The 17,448-nt window shown below is 36.1% G+C and overlaps 1 protein-coding gene across 2 annotated transcripts in view; it reads left to right on the top strand.

Annotated features, from left to right (window-relative positions):
- The window catches only part of LOC103181161 (glutamate receptor ionotropic, delta-1), a 68,989-nt gene that overhangs the window by 12,512 nt on the left and 39,029 nt on the right, over positions 1-17,448 (top strand). For both annotated transcript variants that reach the window (XM_007897421.2, XM_007897420.2), the window contains exons 3-5: positions 5,918-6,091; positions 8,062-8,223; positions 9,382-9,501. In XM_007897421.2, coding sequence (XP_007895612.1) covers positions 5,969-6,091; positions 8,062-8,223; positions 9,382-9,501 — 405 coding nt within the window. In that variant the 5' untranslated portion in view covers positions 5,918-5,968. The remainder of the gene's footprint in view (positions 1-5,917; positions 6,092-8,061; positions 8,224-9,381; positions 9,502-17,448) is intronic.

Here is a 17,448-nt window from a genome sequence, read left to right as displayed (position 1 = left end):
AGCTATGACCTACAAGCTCATCAAACGTATGCATACCAACAAGGAGGCCTCCCAACAAGTCCTCCCACAGGAGTCCTCCCAATAGGAGTCCTTCCAATAGGAGTCCTCCCACCTCCCAGTTAAGTATAGATAAAGATGAAAGGTCTGTCTACGTGTTAATCTACATTTCATATTGGATCCTTTAGTTGCAAGCGAAGATGCAATGGGTACAGCTAGAAAAGAATAAACTGGTAATGGCAAGCTAGGAAGAGTATAGGTCCTCCCATTGGTATAAAAATCCAGAGCAAGAAGATATATTGTTACATTAGCAGCAAATCAGGGCAATGGTGAATCAAGCAACCCTTAAAGAATGCAGTTGTGAGAATATGGATTCCACTGCCCAAACAATTTTATAGGAAAAACTGCCAACAATTTCATAGGAAATATTTCATGAATTACTTGTAATGATAATAATAATGCTTATGTTTGTTTTATCACCTTTGACATTGAAAGGACATCTCAAAATGCTTCATAGAATTTACTATAAAGTTTAGTGATTGTATATTTTGTAGGTGAACAAGATATATCCATTATTAATGGAGCTGGACAGGATGGAGATAGTTTGGTATTTCGGATTTAATGGGTTCTGGGAATTTGGAGAAATGGTAAAAATGGGATTAAAAAGATGGCACTTCAATAGGCTTTATCACATGAAGCAAATGCATCTCTTCCAGTTTGGGCTTTTAGCCCAAAAAGCCCATATGCTTTCTGCTTTTGAGCGTAAGGTCTATTTTAGAATTATTGCCAAATAAGTTTCTTCAGAGAAGTTTGTGAATAATTAGTTAGGAGGAAAATAAGGAAAATAACATGCTTACCAATTAATAGAGGTCACTTGATCTGTGTAAATTATGCCACTGAAGCAGTACAAGTCTAGATCAGAACTCATACAAAAGGATTATGTTTCAATGAAGTGTATCTCCATGCATCAGCATTGAATTTAGAAAGAGAGAAGATTGACTCTCTGCTTTTAAAATTCACATCACAGTTTTAAACTATGGGCTAGCATTGTGAGCCCAAATTGTTGCTCTACAGTCTGCAGAAATCTGTTTGGCTATTGGAAGAGAATCAGCAAAGTTAAACATTCTGCAAGATATACATTGGAATACTATGGAAAGATGACCATTCACCAACTGTAGAAAGATCAATCAAGAATAATCACTGACCAAACCAAGGAAAATCAATGTAGAGATATGCCATATTCAGGGTGATGTTGAGAGTGTTGTGGAACCTGGTAAGTAATAATAATTTTTATTTTGTTTGCAAATATATATCATGTATACATTCTCTTTCTAAAATTAATATTACCACTGTTCCATTCTCTTTCTAAAATTAATATTACCACTGTTCTATACAAGCCAACAATATTTGATAAAGACTTAAATCAACATTCATGATGCTCCTTTGCATTTTGTATTCCAAGTAAGTAATTCAAGTTGCTTCCTGCCTTCAATCTTACTGTAAAAAAAGAAATCTTCAAGATTTCAGAATGTAAGCTGACTCTTATATCTCCATAGTTTTATCTATCACTGAGTTGATGCAAGAGACTGTCACAATTTCAGGAGATGGTGAAGACGCCACAGTCAGTGTCTCTCACCAGGAGGAAGATTCAGTCTAAACTCCTTTTGGGTGTTGACAGATGACTCCGCTGTAGACAAATCACCTGTGTGTGGAACCTGCCCAGGAAATTTTCTGGCTTTTACACTTCAATTCTGAGGGTTGCTTTTAAAATGCTGCGGGACACATTGACCTGGATGAATAGATACTATTCCTCTTACATGCTCAGAAAGAGTACTTTGGTGGAGGACATTCATCTACTGCTGCGTGCGATGGTGCACAGCTTACATGTCACCGTGTGATCTGGGAACCTCCGGGTAGACTGTGATGTGCCACGATTGCACACCATCATGCACTCAAGCTAAACCAAGTTGACTGGGTAACATCAGTCTCAAATCATTGTGCTGGTCCATAAGAGTGAGAACTGCCTTGATTCCAATCTGTAAGGGTGTGCTTGAAACAGTCCCTAGACATCTTTGTATAAAGAAGACATATATATAGAGTACATTGAGTGTATAATTGCTTATACATTAAAACTCGCATACGTCTTATCTTTATGAGTCGTATAATCACCTAAGTCGTACAATCACCTGAGTCCCATTGAGTTTCTTATCAAAATAACTTAGATTTCTTTGCACTACTCATATTACTCACCTCATAACTCATAACACCACTGTCCCACACTCTATTGCTCCCGAAATTGGATTTTTTACCACTTATACAGTTTGTCTGCAACTCAAAGTTCGCTTAAATCATACTAAATATTATGGTCCCTTCTGGTACGAGTTATGTGAGTTTTACTGTAATATATAAAGTGTAAGTCAACATGTTCTGATATTGTGGGGCTTTAGGATTTTGTTCTAAAGCAAGGAAATAAGATGATCTTATTTCAAAACTACACAGAACAATTCCTGTTTTATGTGCCTTTATAACATTTAAGAAAATTATATTAAATTAAGTCAAATGCATGTAATAATAATAAATAATAATCCTTACATTTAATATAGTATCTTTCACTTTGGGAGGGCATCTCAAAGCATTTCAGGTTATACTGTAAAGTGGAGTGATTGTGTGTTTATGTTCCACAAACAGCCATGAAATAAATGATCAATCTTTTTGGGGGGAGACTGTTGGCCAATCTTTTTCAACAGCACAGTGGAACGTTTAATAGTGACCTGAACAGACAGACATGACCTTGATTTTAACATCTCATCTGAAATATGCAACTCCAACAATGCAGTGCATCCCTAGCACTGCATCTACAATAGTTTCTTTGTGTAAATATTTTTAAAAATAGCTTCTATGTCCAGCATCTTTTCACTTCTCCATTTGCTTCCATATACATGTAGATGACTCATCTGGTTCAAAATAAATTGATCAATTGTGAATAAATTGTTGCGGACATGTCATATGTCGCTGGTCTCCTGAGTACTACTTTCAGAAATACATTCACGCAGATGATGTATTTGTGCCATGTCAGTTTCACATTGATCATTACGATATGCTGCAGATGCCACTCATTTGTTTAGTGAAGCATCATCATGCATCAGTGCTATATAAATGCTTATTGTGTATTGGGAATTCTGAATATTGCACCAAATCATTTTTTTATAGTCTTCTGTCTTTCTGACACTACTTGAGTACCAGTGTAAATGTTTAGTGTTATTGGATTACCACATCGCTTAGCTTGACTGAGCTTGTGCATTAATGATTGGCTAAGTTGGTGGTAGCCCACTTGCAGTGTTACCGCTGAGTTAATTCTACAGTGGAAAATGCATCTTGATGTTAACAATGTTTCAATCAACCAAGTCTGTTATTTTCTAATTGCAACAAAGTCAACACAACAACAAATTACATTTGTATAACGCCTTTCACATCGGGAGGACACAACATTACTGGTCTGGGGGATAGTAGGCCTGAGTTGATGCAGCTGCTTTCTTGCTTTATTTTTTTTGTATTTCTAATTGATTCAAATTGACTTAGTGATTCGAGTAAATTAATTAGACTGCAGCAAGAAGTAGATCTGAGTCTTTTCATTTTGTTTTTGGTCAGCCAAGTGTCTACCACATGTGGAAACTCATCACCATGTTTAAGAGTATCAAAAAAAAAACTGAGTTCCATGTATTCCACCTACTTCGGAATTCCACTGTCTCCCTACAACGTGCTTACTTAACTTTGGAGTATTAGGCACAGGTTAGAAAAAGAGGTAAGCCTTGAGGACCCCAGAATGTGTGAAAACATGATGGCCCGTTAATGGACATTTTTAAATGTTTAGGATCTCCCCTCCAAAAAAAGTGTGATTGTCTGAATGCAGTGGTAAATAAATTAGAACAATTTAGCCAGTCACCCTGAAATGAATTCTACAGAAGAGAAGTTGTGTAAATTGAAGAGTATGACATGTGATTGGGTCGGCTGCTGTTGTAATCTGCTACTGTATTAAAAACACAGGCTGAGCTGTTTTTTTTTAACAATGTTTTGAGGATTCATTTTCATTCCCTGCACCACCCAGTGTCCCATTCTTCCAATGGGACACTGGGTGGTGCAGTCGGTTTGTACATAATCGTGACTAGCTCGATTCAAATCCAGTTTAGACTAAGGAGCTTAAGGACCTCTATATTTATTGCAAAATTGTCCTTTTACCTCAGGGACCTTGGTTAAAATCCTGCCTTGATAAATAGGAGTTACAATCTTTTCTCTGGATGCCGTGACTTGTTATCCTGTCATTTCACATCAAGGACTAGACCAGTGTCTGACTGGTCAGAGACACAATCTCTGACACAATTCCAGAGCAGGCTGTATCACATAAAAATGATTTTGTATAATAATTCCTCTAATTTCAGAATATGCTACTTCTTAGACTCTATAAACAAATGTTTACCATGTAAACCTACTCAACTATTATGTGGAGTCCTATAGCTCAGTGGTTAGAGCACTTGCCTTGCAAGCAAGACACCTGGGTTCAATTCCAGGCAGGTCAGGGCGAAACCTTGGGCAAGTTTCCTTACTCCACACACCTAATAATAATCCCTCTAAAAACCAAAAACAATAATAAATTGGTCATTTTCAATCTACGACTGTTTGTGGGAAATTGCTGTGCGCAATTGGCTGCCGCGTTCGCCCACAAATATACAGTCAATTCACTTTACAGTTTGTTCTGTGAAGCGCTTTGGGAGGTCCTCCCGACGTGAAAAGCGCTATATCAAATGCAAGGAATATTATTATTTGAAGTAGGTTACCAGTCATGAGAGAAAGCTGTCTGGAAAGGGGAGAGATGACCTGCATTGCTTTGGTATCGACTTAGATACGTTGAATAAGGAACAAGTTTTGTGGTGATACCTGTGGAGTGTTTTATTTCGCCCTCCTCAGAGGGCAAAATAGTTTGAGAGAGAGGATACAATGTAGGGATACATTTGAAATATGTTTGAAACAAAAATACATTGACATGAAGATCTTGTTTTTGGAACAGTTATTAAAAAAATCACAATGAGTTTAGTCTTAAGCAGCCAGGTTATTAAATTTTGAATGTTACCTTAAATTGGCTACTCTATAACCCAGACACCATGTTATGATATAAATACTGTTATGTTACAGTTAGCGACCTTCTGTTTCTGCTACTCACTGCCATATGTTTGAGTCTCTTTCATCTGTGGATGGTCAGGTCATATTCAAATGAAATCTATTTCATTAATATTTAATATTTATGTTAATTAGTCATGTTGATTGCAGCACAACATTATTATGGCACAAAATGAGAGATGTGATTAGTTTGCACAAATTCTAAAAATGTCGGGAGCAGGGTAGCAATATGTTTAATCTTCTAGATTTACCTTGTCAAGTGCCACTTGCCCAAGATTACTTCAAAGGATCAGTTAATGATGTCTCAGACCACTGAGCAGCATGTAAACTGCACAGGTTTATGGTTTTCGTAATGTGGCTGAAGAGGTAGGAACAAATGTATGGCTCTCAGCTCACACATTCATTCTCATTAAAGTTCCCCGCCAAATATAAATACAAATGAACATATTTTTTGTTTCAGAACTGCAAGCAATACCTTATAAAGATCCAATTAGTTAGCTCAGCGCAATATCAATTCCTATAAAACTGTTAGCAGTCAGTTATTCAGTCTGTGGAGCTGTACCACAGTAATTGGTACTTGTGTAAATGCAGTATGGAACATCTTGGCATCAGAGGCCATACCTCCTGCATTGAGCCAACCGGCCGATGTGAAGGACAGTGAGCACCAGACTGTGGGGCTTATTTTAAAAATAACGCAAAATAGAGTGAAAAGTTTCTCTGGTCTAACTATACATTTCTGATTTAACAGGAAATCAGCGACTCTGAGATTTTGGAGCTCGTTCACAGCGCTCTGGGACGCATGACAGTGGTCCGACAAGTCTTTCCTGCCTCCAAGGATTCGAATCGTAGATGCATGAGAAACAACCATCGCATTTCCTCATTGTTGTGTGATCCACAGGAAGGCTACCTGCAAACATTACAGGTCTGTATATGGTCAAAACAAATAAATTGTAACCATCACACAAGTATGCATTTTCCCTACACTCTGTTTTTAAAGGGCTCTTCTGTCCAATATATTGGAAAGTTTAATCCATCAATGTTCCTGAGTGATCCATTGCTTAGTTTATGTGTTTTGTTACCACATTGTTGGTGGTCCTCTGAGTAATGTACTGTTTAATATATAGAGCTCCCATTGTGCAATGCACTGTTCATTAAGTAGAGCTAATCCTGTACAATGTTATGTTTAATACATAGAGCTAGTGCTGTGAAACATAGTGTTCACTCTATGTAGATTTAATTTATGTAAAGTACATTGCTGAGCTCTTCCCATGTTGTACACTATATAACTTATTGTTTAATGTATTATTCGGTATATGTATTGTGTAATACACTGTTCAGTATATGGGTACCTCCATCATGTAATATCCATTATCTGCTCTAATGGAGAGCCAGGTGATAGTGCTTGGAATTCATTATGTAACATTAGAATTACTGGCCTGCAGGAGTCTGGCATTGGAGTTAACTGAACTAATATAGATAGGATACGAGATAATTGTTTTCTTCCAAAAGCAGGTGTCAATGTAGTGTCCTCACACTATCGGATTCAATAGAGCCTCCAGATAAATTGATGAGATGGTATAATTTACATTCCTTGCTCAAAGTGGCACTTACTTTTTAAAAAGTGCTTTATTTAAGCCTTTGTTTTGGTTGTGTGAGGAAGATGAACCAGAAGAGCTGTGCATCACGTTGTGATGTAGTCGGCTGCATTAAGTTTGTTATTTAGAAAAAAACACAGAATGCAAGCCCCCTTCATAAAGTGACACTGGAATTAATCATAATTAATTTAATTTGCTCACATTTTAGCAAGGGGCTTTTTTAATATATATTTTTTAAAAAAGGTAAAAAAAAGACTTCTCCTAAAACGGTTTAAGGTTTCTGTCCTGGTGTTGAAATTCTTTCTTCAAAAGGAACTATAACACAGTCACTCCAATTCACATTTTAAAATCCTATGAATCAGTTTTAGCCATCTCGACAATGTGTTAAGGCGCTATCTCAAATGCAAGGATTATTTCATTGATAATAAACCTCACTATAAAAGACATTCTATAGTAAGACTCTCTAAAGATGGGCTAATCTGCAACTCTTATAGTAGAAATCTGAATGTAGATAGTCCTTGTCATTGGAGTAGGAATTGATCCCCATTTATTGAAAGAATAGACATATCTGCCTTTAGATAAGATATAGCACACTTATAATAATACCTTTCAATAAAGCCAGTTGGGCTGATGTGAATCACTTTTGTTAATCTATAACCATCATAGAAACTGGGCTCTTTATGAATGTTAGAAAATAGATATTGAGTGGGTGACTTTAATGAAAGATAAGAATCTTATCTGAGAAGATTTTTCATTTTATTTGCAGGTTTGGAGTCACTGCATTGATATTTTAAAGATTACTTAAAATACTTAATCCTCCAGAGTAGCTTTTCTGAAGGAAAATGTTCAAAAGTGAACTGTTTGGATTTCAGTCTACTCATAGAATTACTTGCTTTGGCTTTCCTGAGCTTTTTTCCTTTGCCTAAAGTAGAACTAATGATAATGATAATAATCCTTGCATTTAGGATAGTGTCTTATCATGTGGGAAGGACAATCTCAACACACTTCACAGGATTTACTGTGAAATAAGCTGTGTATTTGTAAGGTCATCCCTCCCAATGAGCACAATTAATGCAATAAATTAGAAACAGGATAGATATTGTGGGTGTTTTGCCTACAAAATATACAGTCAATTTACTGTACAGTATATTCTGTGAAGCACTTTAAGACGTCTCGAAGATGTGATAAGGCGCTATATTAAATACAAGGATCATTATTATTTAGAATCAAAGTTGAGAATTTATTTTTGCTTCTAAATCATGGTTAGTTAATCATGTTCAATTCCTTTGTTCTCTAGACATCCAACCTGTACCTGTATGACAGTGTCCTGTTACTAGCCAGTGCTTTTCATAGAAAGCTTGAGGACCGGAAATGGCACAGCATGGCAAGCTTGAACTGCATGAGAAAGTCTACTAAACCATGGAATGGGGGCAGGTCCATGCTGGAAACTATTCAAAAGGTAGGTAACTGTAAACGTGAATCTATTAATGCGAATAAAGGAAATGGAATGCTTTTGTGCGATCAAATTGATTTGGTGCACAGGTTTTGTAACATAGATTTTGATCCAAGTGAATTGATCTATTCAAACTCATCTTTATGGGATGATTTAACCCATTCAAATTCTGAATAATAAGTAGAAAGTGACTTCATCCATTGGATTATATACAGTGGAACTAAACAAGAAGTAGATTGCTTCATTGGAAATCTATATAATGGGAGTAATTTACAAATGGTTTGATAATTAGAATTTACTAAAGTCCAAGTGAAAGTAAAGTGATTCATCTATTGCATTTCTAATCGGGTATAAGTAATGTGCTTATCTAGAGCGAAGTGCACTCGTGGAGTAAAACATGGTTGGTACCACTTTCATCTCTGAGTCAGAAGTTTGTGGGTTCAAGTACCACACTGGGTTTTTGAACTCACACTTGAGGCTGACACGACACACCAGCACTGTGCTGGGGCAATGCTGCATCATAGGTGCTGTCAGCCTTAGAATGCGGTGTTAAATCTGAGATTCTACCCTGCGTGAAGGGCACCAAATTATGCCCTCAGAGTCATGGAGCTCAGTGGCTGGAGCACTCGCCTCGCTAGCAAGAGGCCTGGGTTTGATTCCCAGCAGAGCGAAACCTTGGGCAAGTTTCCTTACTCCACACGTCTGATAATAATCCCTCAAGAAAAAAAAACAATAATAATTTTGTCACTCAATCCATGACTGATTGTGGGACACTGCTGTGCGCAATTAGCTGCCGCGTTTCACCAACAAAATATACAGTCAAGTCATTTTGCGGTATATCCTGTGAAGTGCTTTGAGACATCTAGAAGATGTGAAAAGCACTATATCAAATGCAAGGATTATTATTATTAAGTCAATCAAATTATTATTATATTATTATTTATACTAAGGTCAGTGTTTATAAATAAAAAGCCCAGCCTTCCTGGGGACATGATCCAACAGGATTTGATATTTCAGTGAAGTTGTTTTTTGATCTAGCACCTTGAGTGCTTTTGTGTAGCAGATCCAGGCAACAGCCATTGTAACCAGGATGATCACTGATCTTTTGCGGATGATCACTGTAATGCTTACTGATTGAACTGTGTTCTGACCTGTTTCTCTTAGGGTCGGATTCATGGACTTACAGGAGCTATGGAATTCAGAGATGATGGATCAAACAATAATGTTCATTTTGAGATCCTTGGCACCAGTTTTAGTGAAACCTTTGGAAAAGATGTTCGAAGGGTAAATGCTTAATATCTCTTCTTACTGTACTATTGCTGCTTGCATTGTGCATGGAATGAATGCAGCAGGGAAATAGTCCAACCACAAAGAGCAAATGAAGAATCTGAAAGGTAAACGACTGTCTCAGTACTGGGCAGATAGTGATACAACAGTTTATTCATAATGAGTTAGTGTATTTTTTTACCCGTGGTACTCATCAAAAGGGGAAATATAATGAGGACTTTTAGATTTACAAAAACACATGACATTGAATGCATTACCTCTGAGCTTGATGCCATGAATCACTTGGCAATTGCACTAAATTATGGAATGCCATTTTGTCTTTTTTCATACTGTATATTCAGTGAGCAATTTATTTAAATGAATTTGAATAAGGTGCAACACAGTTGCTTCATTATATTATTATATTAGAAAGTAATACTCTGTGCTTTCTGAGATAGTTACTGTACTATAATTTTCGCATATTCCCTTTGATGACTTCAAGGTGTACACACCAGCCTGACTGGTGCATGCATCGTGAAGTGGTAGAAAATGACAGAACATTTAGATTCCATGCAGTAAGTTGCACCAAGGGGAGGAAGTGTCTGAATGACAAAGCATTACTGAGAGGAGCCATTTATGTGTTGGGTAGAAAGCTTATAAAAAGGTAGAAGGCAACGCAATTTAGAAACAATATTTTATTACAAGTCTTGTGCACATGTCATAACAAATTAGCTGATCGTTAGCATAAACTGATGATTCATGTATATTCTATATTGGCAATGCAATGAATGTCTGAAAATGAAGGGGGACTTTTGAAATGCTGTAGTTAACCATTAGTGGTGGGGAGTAAGATATCACAACGCATCTGAAAGGATCACCTGTAGCTTTATTTCTAATTGTGTATTGGCTCTTTTACGGATATTCAATATGAGGATATTGCATTGGACACCTATTAATGGAATATCCTTTGTGTGACAAGAAAAGTGTCTCAATTATCCAGCTGTTCCCTAATGAATAAAGTCTATTAAATATCAGTGATCTTTCAGAAAATCAGGAACTGCTGAAGCAAAGTAAATGATTTCATGAAAGGTAAGGATGACCCAGCAGTCACATTCACATTCGAGGTGAAATTGAATACTGACATTTATTTAGCGATGCCATGTTCTGATGAAGTCATCAAGCACATTAAATGCATCATTAAATGCATTAAACTGTTATGAAGCAGCCAATTGTTTTTGAAATTCCTTGTGACAAGATTTTTAAAAAAAGTTTAAAATGCCAATCCACATAAAAGGTAATAAAATGAATGTTAATTACAGTATTTGGTTACAAAATATTGTCCCCCAAATAAAATCCCTAATGTACACTTCCTATAATAAAATCAATTGTTTTCCACTATAATTCACTAGAACTGAATAGCTTCCTGGGCCTATAGCTGAACTATTCATTTGTCTCACGAGTATCAGGACCTGCTACATGCCCCAGCACCCAATGAATGTCGACAGTCCAATTAAATGGGTCCAGAGTATTGCAATTGATGTTGTGAGCAAATACTGTAAATGGTTTGCAACGTATTCAATTTGAGAAACAAAATATCTGGGATCCAGAGGCATTAAATTCTACACCTTCTTGCATTGTCTTCTTTAGTGTCCTTGATCTATAGGCTACAAACCCAATAATACTCTTTACTTATTTATTCTCCCTGTGCTGTGCCCTTCTTCATGTATTTCTTGGCAGAATTACTGTTGCTGCTGTGTGTGGCAAGTAGTCAGTATGACTAGCAGTGACATAGACATTTCTCCTTCCGACATTCTAGGATACCATCTTGCTGAGTAGTTGGCAGAATGTATTTGCTTCCAGCAGCTAACCATGTCCATAATATATTTGATTTGCTTCTTAATACTATACTAGTAATAAAGTGAATTGTACAATACTAGGAATCATCCGAAAAATAAAGGAATGAAGCACAGGGTCACTTTCCTTTCACCTCTAAGTACTTTTGCCTCCTATATAAATGGAAAATAAATTGGCAACCTGAGTGAGACTGGGAGAAAGATGATTGGTGGTAAAAATGGAATTGGTACGTTAATACAGTTCTGTCCCGGGTGCTCTATATCTAGTTTGAAGCTAATGGGATAGTGCAGAGGGAACATGTTTTGTACCTAGCATGTTTTTTATCTGACCTGAAAATCCTTGATGCTGACCCTGATTTTAGATAATCAGAACACTCATGGTCAAATTTTATATGTTGCCCTGTATGCACACAGAACTTTGTTGAGCGCTTACCTTGCCTTTTAGCATTAGAGAGAGAATTTTTCAGTCCTGTTGGGGCAGGTTCAAACTCAAATCCTAGTTTTAGTCAAAGCATGTAATGTATATCAATCTTTCCCCTTAAAGTAAACTTTTCTTGTATGCGAAAGACATTGAGAGAAAGATATCAGTGACTTACTGGACTTTCTATAGGCATTTTTTGTCTTCTAAATAACAAGACAAGTGGATCCAAACTTATTTCCTTCTGTATAGGAGTACAATAATTCTGTCTTTCCAAAATTTGGGTTTAAAGATTTAGAATTATATTTAGTATGGCCCTTTATTGTGGTCCCCTTCATTGCTTTCTTGTCTTTGCACATGACAGAAACTTTTTTATTTTGATCTTGTCAAAAAAATAACTGTATGAAAACAGTCTATTGAATTGCACTCATTTAATCCCTAGTTAATAACTGCTCAATGTGCCTGATCCATGATGCATCCTGACCATCATCAAAATGATTTAAAGTTAGATTAATGTGGTTATTTAGCAATATCCCCTATGAGTGGCATAGTCCTCCATCAATATTTGGTTCCACCACAAAAAAATTCCAAACTTTAATATTTCAATTCACAATGCTTATCCCCAGTTTCTAGCTGAAGTGCTAGATTTTGCCTCTAAAAGATTACCGTTAAAGGATTGATGATGTATTCATGGCTCTCCTTTACCTAATGAAGAACTGAAACTAAAGAGTACAAGAAAGTTGCTTGACTTAAATATAACGTAGGAGGAATGTATTTTAGTGGATTTCTGAGATCAGTTAATACCAGTGAGAAGGTGCATTCCTAATAGAAGCAATTCAGAATACTTTGTCATCTAAATTTCAATCTGTCTCATTTGACATTGCTCTCGCCTCTGAGTCATAATTTTGAGCTCAATTTTGAGCTCAGAGTCGAGGCTGATTTTGCTTCGGGAGTCCTGCATTGTTGGAGATGCTGTCCTTCAGGTGAGATCTTAATCCCAGGCTCTTGCGTCTGCTCGGAAGGACAATAAAGAACCTATAGCACTACATGCCAACAATCTGCCAGATAAAACAACTGGTCATTCATTTTGTGGCTGTTGGCAGGACATTAGTGTGTGTAAATTGGCTGCTGTGTTTGCTTACAAATACAGTTACTATACATTCTCTGAAATGTTTAAGATATGTCTACGTGATAAGGTGCCATATCAAATGCAAGGACTATGTATTTACTTATTTTATATGCAACCTATGTCCCTCTGGTGCGAAGGAACTGTGAACTGTAATCTGTGTTATATAATGAGTGAGGAAATGAAAAGTAATGGGGCCAACATTCCTGGTATTTTAAAAGTGGAAGAAAACATGTTTTTTTGACAATTTGAATGAAATCGCAGCAGCTCATGGCATTCATAAGTGCCCAGTGTGAGAAATGTGATTTCATTAGTGTCACTGAAACAGCCGCAGACATTCGTAATGCATCTCTAATAAAAAGCATCTCCTGCTTTGAAACAGCTAACGAGGCACTTACCCATGAATGCAGTATAGGTGTGGAATTGTGAGTGACAATATCTCAACGCCAAAAACAAAAAGAATTATTTAAAGAACATATCTGTGAGCCCTGAACATTGTCATAGAGTGATGTTAGCACATGTTTTGGTGTGCCTCCCCAACTTCTCCTACATATCGTGCAAAAACATAGGAAGCGTGGCAAAATATGACAGACTGCATCAATGCTATTTAGCCATTCTAAGCTTCTGGCAGGAGATTCAGAAGCAAGTGCTCTGATTTCAAACTATATAAATCATTGGTCAAAAGGGATTAATCAAGTGAAGAGAACTGTGAAAATTGGTGTCTTACACATAATCATCCAAAATTCTTAGAATCTCCTACAAAGTCATAAAAGTGTGGTTAAATCTAAGATACAATTCATCAGTATTTGGAGACACAATGACTATGAGCTGCATTTGCTAAGGAGTCTTAGCATCTGCTGCATTGCCTGAAGAAACTTGAATTGGACCTTATGCATTTTTCATCTCAGCCAGAACCTTACATTGCAGTCAGTTGTGACTAGTATCTCGCACACTTATATTGGGTCAGATTTTGCATTGGAGCTAGTTTTAGGCATATTTTGAGTTGCGGCAACGACACACACACTTTTGTAAAAACTTTGTAATATTTACAAAGAACTCCAAAGCTACTTAAAGAACACTATGGCTACAATAAATAACTCTCCGTTTTGGCTCTTTTCATTTAATTTAGAAATAAAAATGATCTCCTCAGGTGCAACTAAATGTAACTATTCTGAGGATAGGTGCACTGGGTAAATTACAATGTTACTACATTCACCAGGTTGAGAAATTTCTCACCTCTGGTTTCTTTACATAGCAAGAATCTAAAACCTTTTTAAAGGTTTGTGTACCACCATGTACTAAAACTATATATCCTGTGAGCTAATCACTTACTGGCATTGATTGGCAATAGTTATACAGAATGTAATGATCTGTTTGCTTTCCTGCTTTGAGAAGAATGTATGGTCACAATCATTCTTCTTGGATAGAGAAATAAGAGAAATTTGGAAAAGAGCTGTAAGAAAAATTAATGCAAACTGACTCACAAAACAATTAATACAAGATAGAAGATACCAGGTCTTTTCTGAATATAAGTTTCTTGTGATATGTCCAAGTACTTAATTTAGAGACACAACAAAATCTTCCAATTTAAAATAATTATTAATTCAAAATAATTTAAAATGACCTCTTGCAATGCTGCAATGGAATGATGCAAAGAAAAATGGCAGGCAACTTGTGCCAATGGAATTTACACAGGAACAATTGGCAGAGAAATTGGCTATTTCAAACAGAAGTGCATTTGTGATATCCCAGTGGACATGGACTAATAATCAAATTCCTTTGTTGGCATGAGAACAGTAAATCTCTAATGTATGAAGTATTCCAGAAGAAGCTGAAGAGGCAATTCACTCAAAAGAGGGGCCACTTTAATTGTTTTTAAGTAGAATTTCAAAAAAATTTACATGTTGTAAAATTCAAAAATTTACTTTTTGGTGTAATTAAATGTGCTAGCAATTAGGCCACTTTTATATTATGCAATAGGGGTTAGGTTGGGATTTTTATAATGAATAAAATGTTATGGCAAGAATTTCAACTGCAAAAATAAACATTCAGACTCAAATAGAGATTAAAATTGGAGAAATGACAATCAGATGTCATGCAGAAATTAACCCCACAGCTGACATTGTCATTTCCCTTTTCCATTAAAAAAAATCTCATTGGTTATTCTGCAGATTTTATTTTTGAAATGAGTTACCATGTAGTAGCTAATAACTTTAAAAAAAAGTCTGACAGAGGAAGGGATTGAATTAATTAATTTAATTCATAAAATCTGAAAACTTCTCAGGACAATCTTTTTTTCGTAATAATGATAATGATGTGCATTTATGCACGTAAAAATAATCTTAACATTTGGTTTGAAATCAATTCAAGTTCAACAACAACCAACCTGACTGGAAGATCTTTGGGCCCCAGTGTAAACAGGTTGGGAATAAATCTGTTTTTTACTGAGAATAGAGCAAGACCATTAAAGGGTAGTATTGTGTTGTGCCCTACAGCATTTGTACACAGAGCAGTATATAATGATGGTAGCTGAGATTCAGTGATGTAACCTTGCCATTAATCCTATGTCCCAATACAACTGCTTACATTAGCTACCACACTGAACATTATATTCCCCTCCACCCCCCTCCCCACAGCCAGCATTGTGTCTGCTGTGGGTAATTTTTTTTGTAAATTCAGCCGTTTCTGTTTACTCAATGTTGGCAGTGATGTGTGGCCACTGAGAACCAAAGCAGACAATCTATTCTAATGCAGTTCTGTTGGTTAAATGTACTAAGGTTGGATCAGAATTTCTTCCAGTCAGGGATAAAAATAGCCAGTTGGCAAATCTTTCGACCACCGGCCTTTAATCATTCGTTAGCAACAATCACAGAACAAAAACAGATTTTTTTTATTACTAAAGAAATTTGATTTCTAATAAATATTGCTGTTTCCCATTTAGATTTGACAATGTGTAGCTAGCCTCTGAGCATTACTATTTAGGGAAATTGAGAAAAATGTGTACTGTACTAAAGAATAATTTGCAGAGCAAAATCCTACATTGTGTACAATTTCATATGATGGGAATGAATGGGAAGTGTGCTAAATTCATTATTATCAATTGATTATTACTTGTATAATCGGAGTGAATGAGAAACGCTTTCTCAACTGAAATTCTTTAAAAATGCAATGAATGGGAAGTGGTTTGATACATTACAATACAACACTGTGTAAGTGAATTGGAAGTATCTTGGTCTATTGCAATGAGAATTCCACAATGAGTAAAAAGTAGTATAATGCACTGGAGGATTAAAACAGTTGCAATTACAAACCTACACAGAAGAGAAATAGTTTGTGGTGAGAAATTCAATCTATCTATGTGGCATTTTAGTTGAACTAGGTTTAACCTTTGAAGTTGTTTTTCTTTAGTTCTTAAAAGTGCCAGCTTCTAGTTGTTCTAAAATACTGCATAGGTCAATCTATATGCAAGTGAAATTTCTCCACATGCTGGGGTAATTAATATTCTATAAGGACCAGAAGCACTAAGGAAATTGTGTTTTGTGTGAAAATGCTGTTAGGTACATTTAATACAGTTTGTTCCTGTTGTCTCCCAAACAGTTTTTTTAAAAATTATTTTATTTTTGTATTTTGTTACTTTACATTCCAGTGGGATATTTTTCAAAGTTATGCAAATTGTATTCTTTGTAATTTGTTCTGACTGTTGGGCTCGAAGACTTAAACCTTTCTATCTCAGGAGTGAGATCAATTGAGCTTCAAGCCTTAACGCTTATTTCTTTGAGATTAAGTCATTTGACCAACTGAACACAAACCCACGCAAAGCAAGGTTCATTTGGCTTCGTTGGTAGCACCTCTCACCTCTGAACCAGTAGATCATGTGTTTGAGCCTCAAACAAACTCACCATCTAAGCTGTTAAATTCTCTATGAAGATTAAATACAGTTCTGCTTTTTTTGTGATGTCATTGGGATACTATTGGGATAAAAGATAAAATTTATTATAAAGATCACACATATTTATTTAGCAATTGGAAAAGCAATTGGGAAATAGTACATAGAGCCAATATCTTATTTGTCATTAAAGCATTTACCACTTCACTTGCCATCAGGTATATCTGTGGCAGACCTATCAAAGATTATCATTGATATTCTTCGAGGTATCTGCATGTCAGAGTCTCAACCCTCTTGTGAGCAAAGGAAGAAAGAAAAACTAATAAGGTATATTGCCATTCCTTTCAAATTATTAAAAAGCTTTGTTGTGGACTTTCACTACAAATGCTTTGTACATATATATAAGGGAATGACAATTTATTACACTATGTCTGTCAACTACTATATGTTACAAGACGTTGTGAGCAATTAGATAGTTTTCCTAAAATGGTACAGGAAACCACTGCACAAGAATGCATTATTCATGACAATATTGAATTATTTACTCTTGTTGGACATATTAATTCAAAGCTGCCTGGTTATTTGACTCTGAATATTGTGTCACAGCTCAGCAATAAAGGTGACATTGTATAAACACAACTGATGTGCATGCAGACTTCTCACTTCCCAATCACTCACATGG

The sequence above is a fragment of the Callorhinchus milii genome, unplaced genomic scaffold (assembly GCF_018977255.1).
Source record: "Callorhinchus milii isolate IMCB2004 unplaced genomic scaffold, IMCB_Cmil_1.0 Scaffold7, whole genome shotgun sequence".
NCBI classification, from domain to species: Eukaryota; Metazoa; Chordata; class Chondrichthyes; order Chimaeriformes; family Callorhinchidae; genus Callorhinchus; species Callorhinchus milii.
Note: the sequence above shows the minus strand (reverse complement) of the source record. Positions and strands in the feature narration are given on the sequence as shown.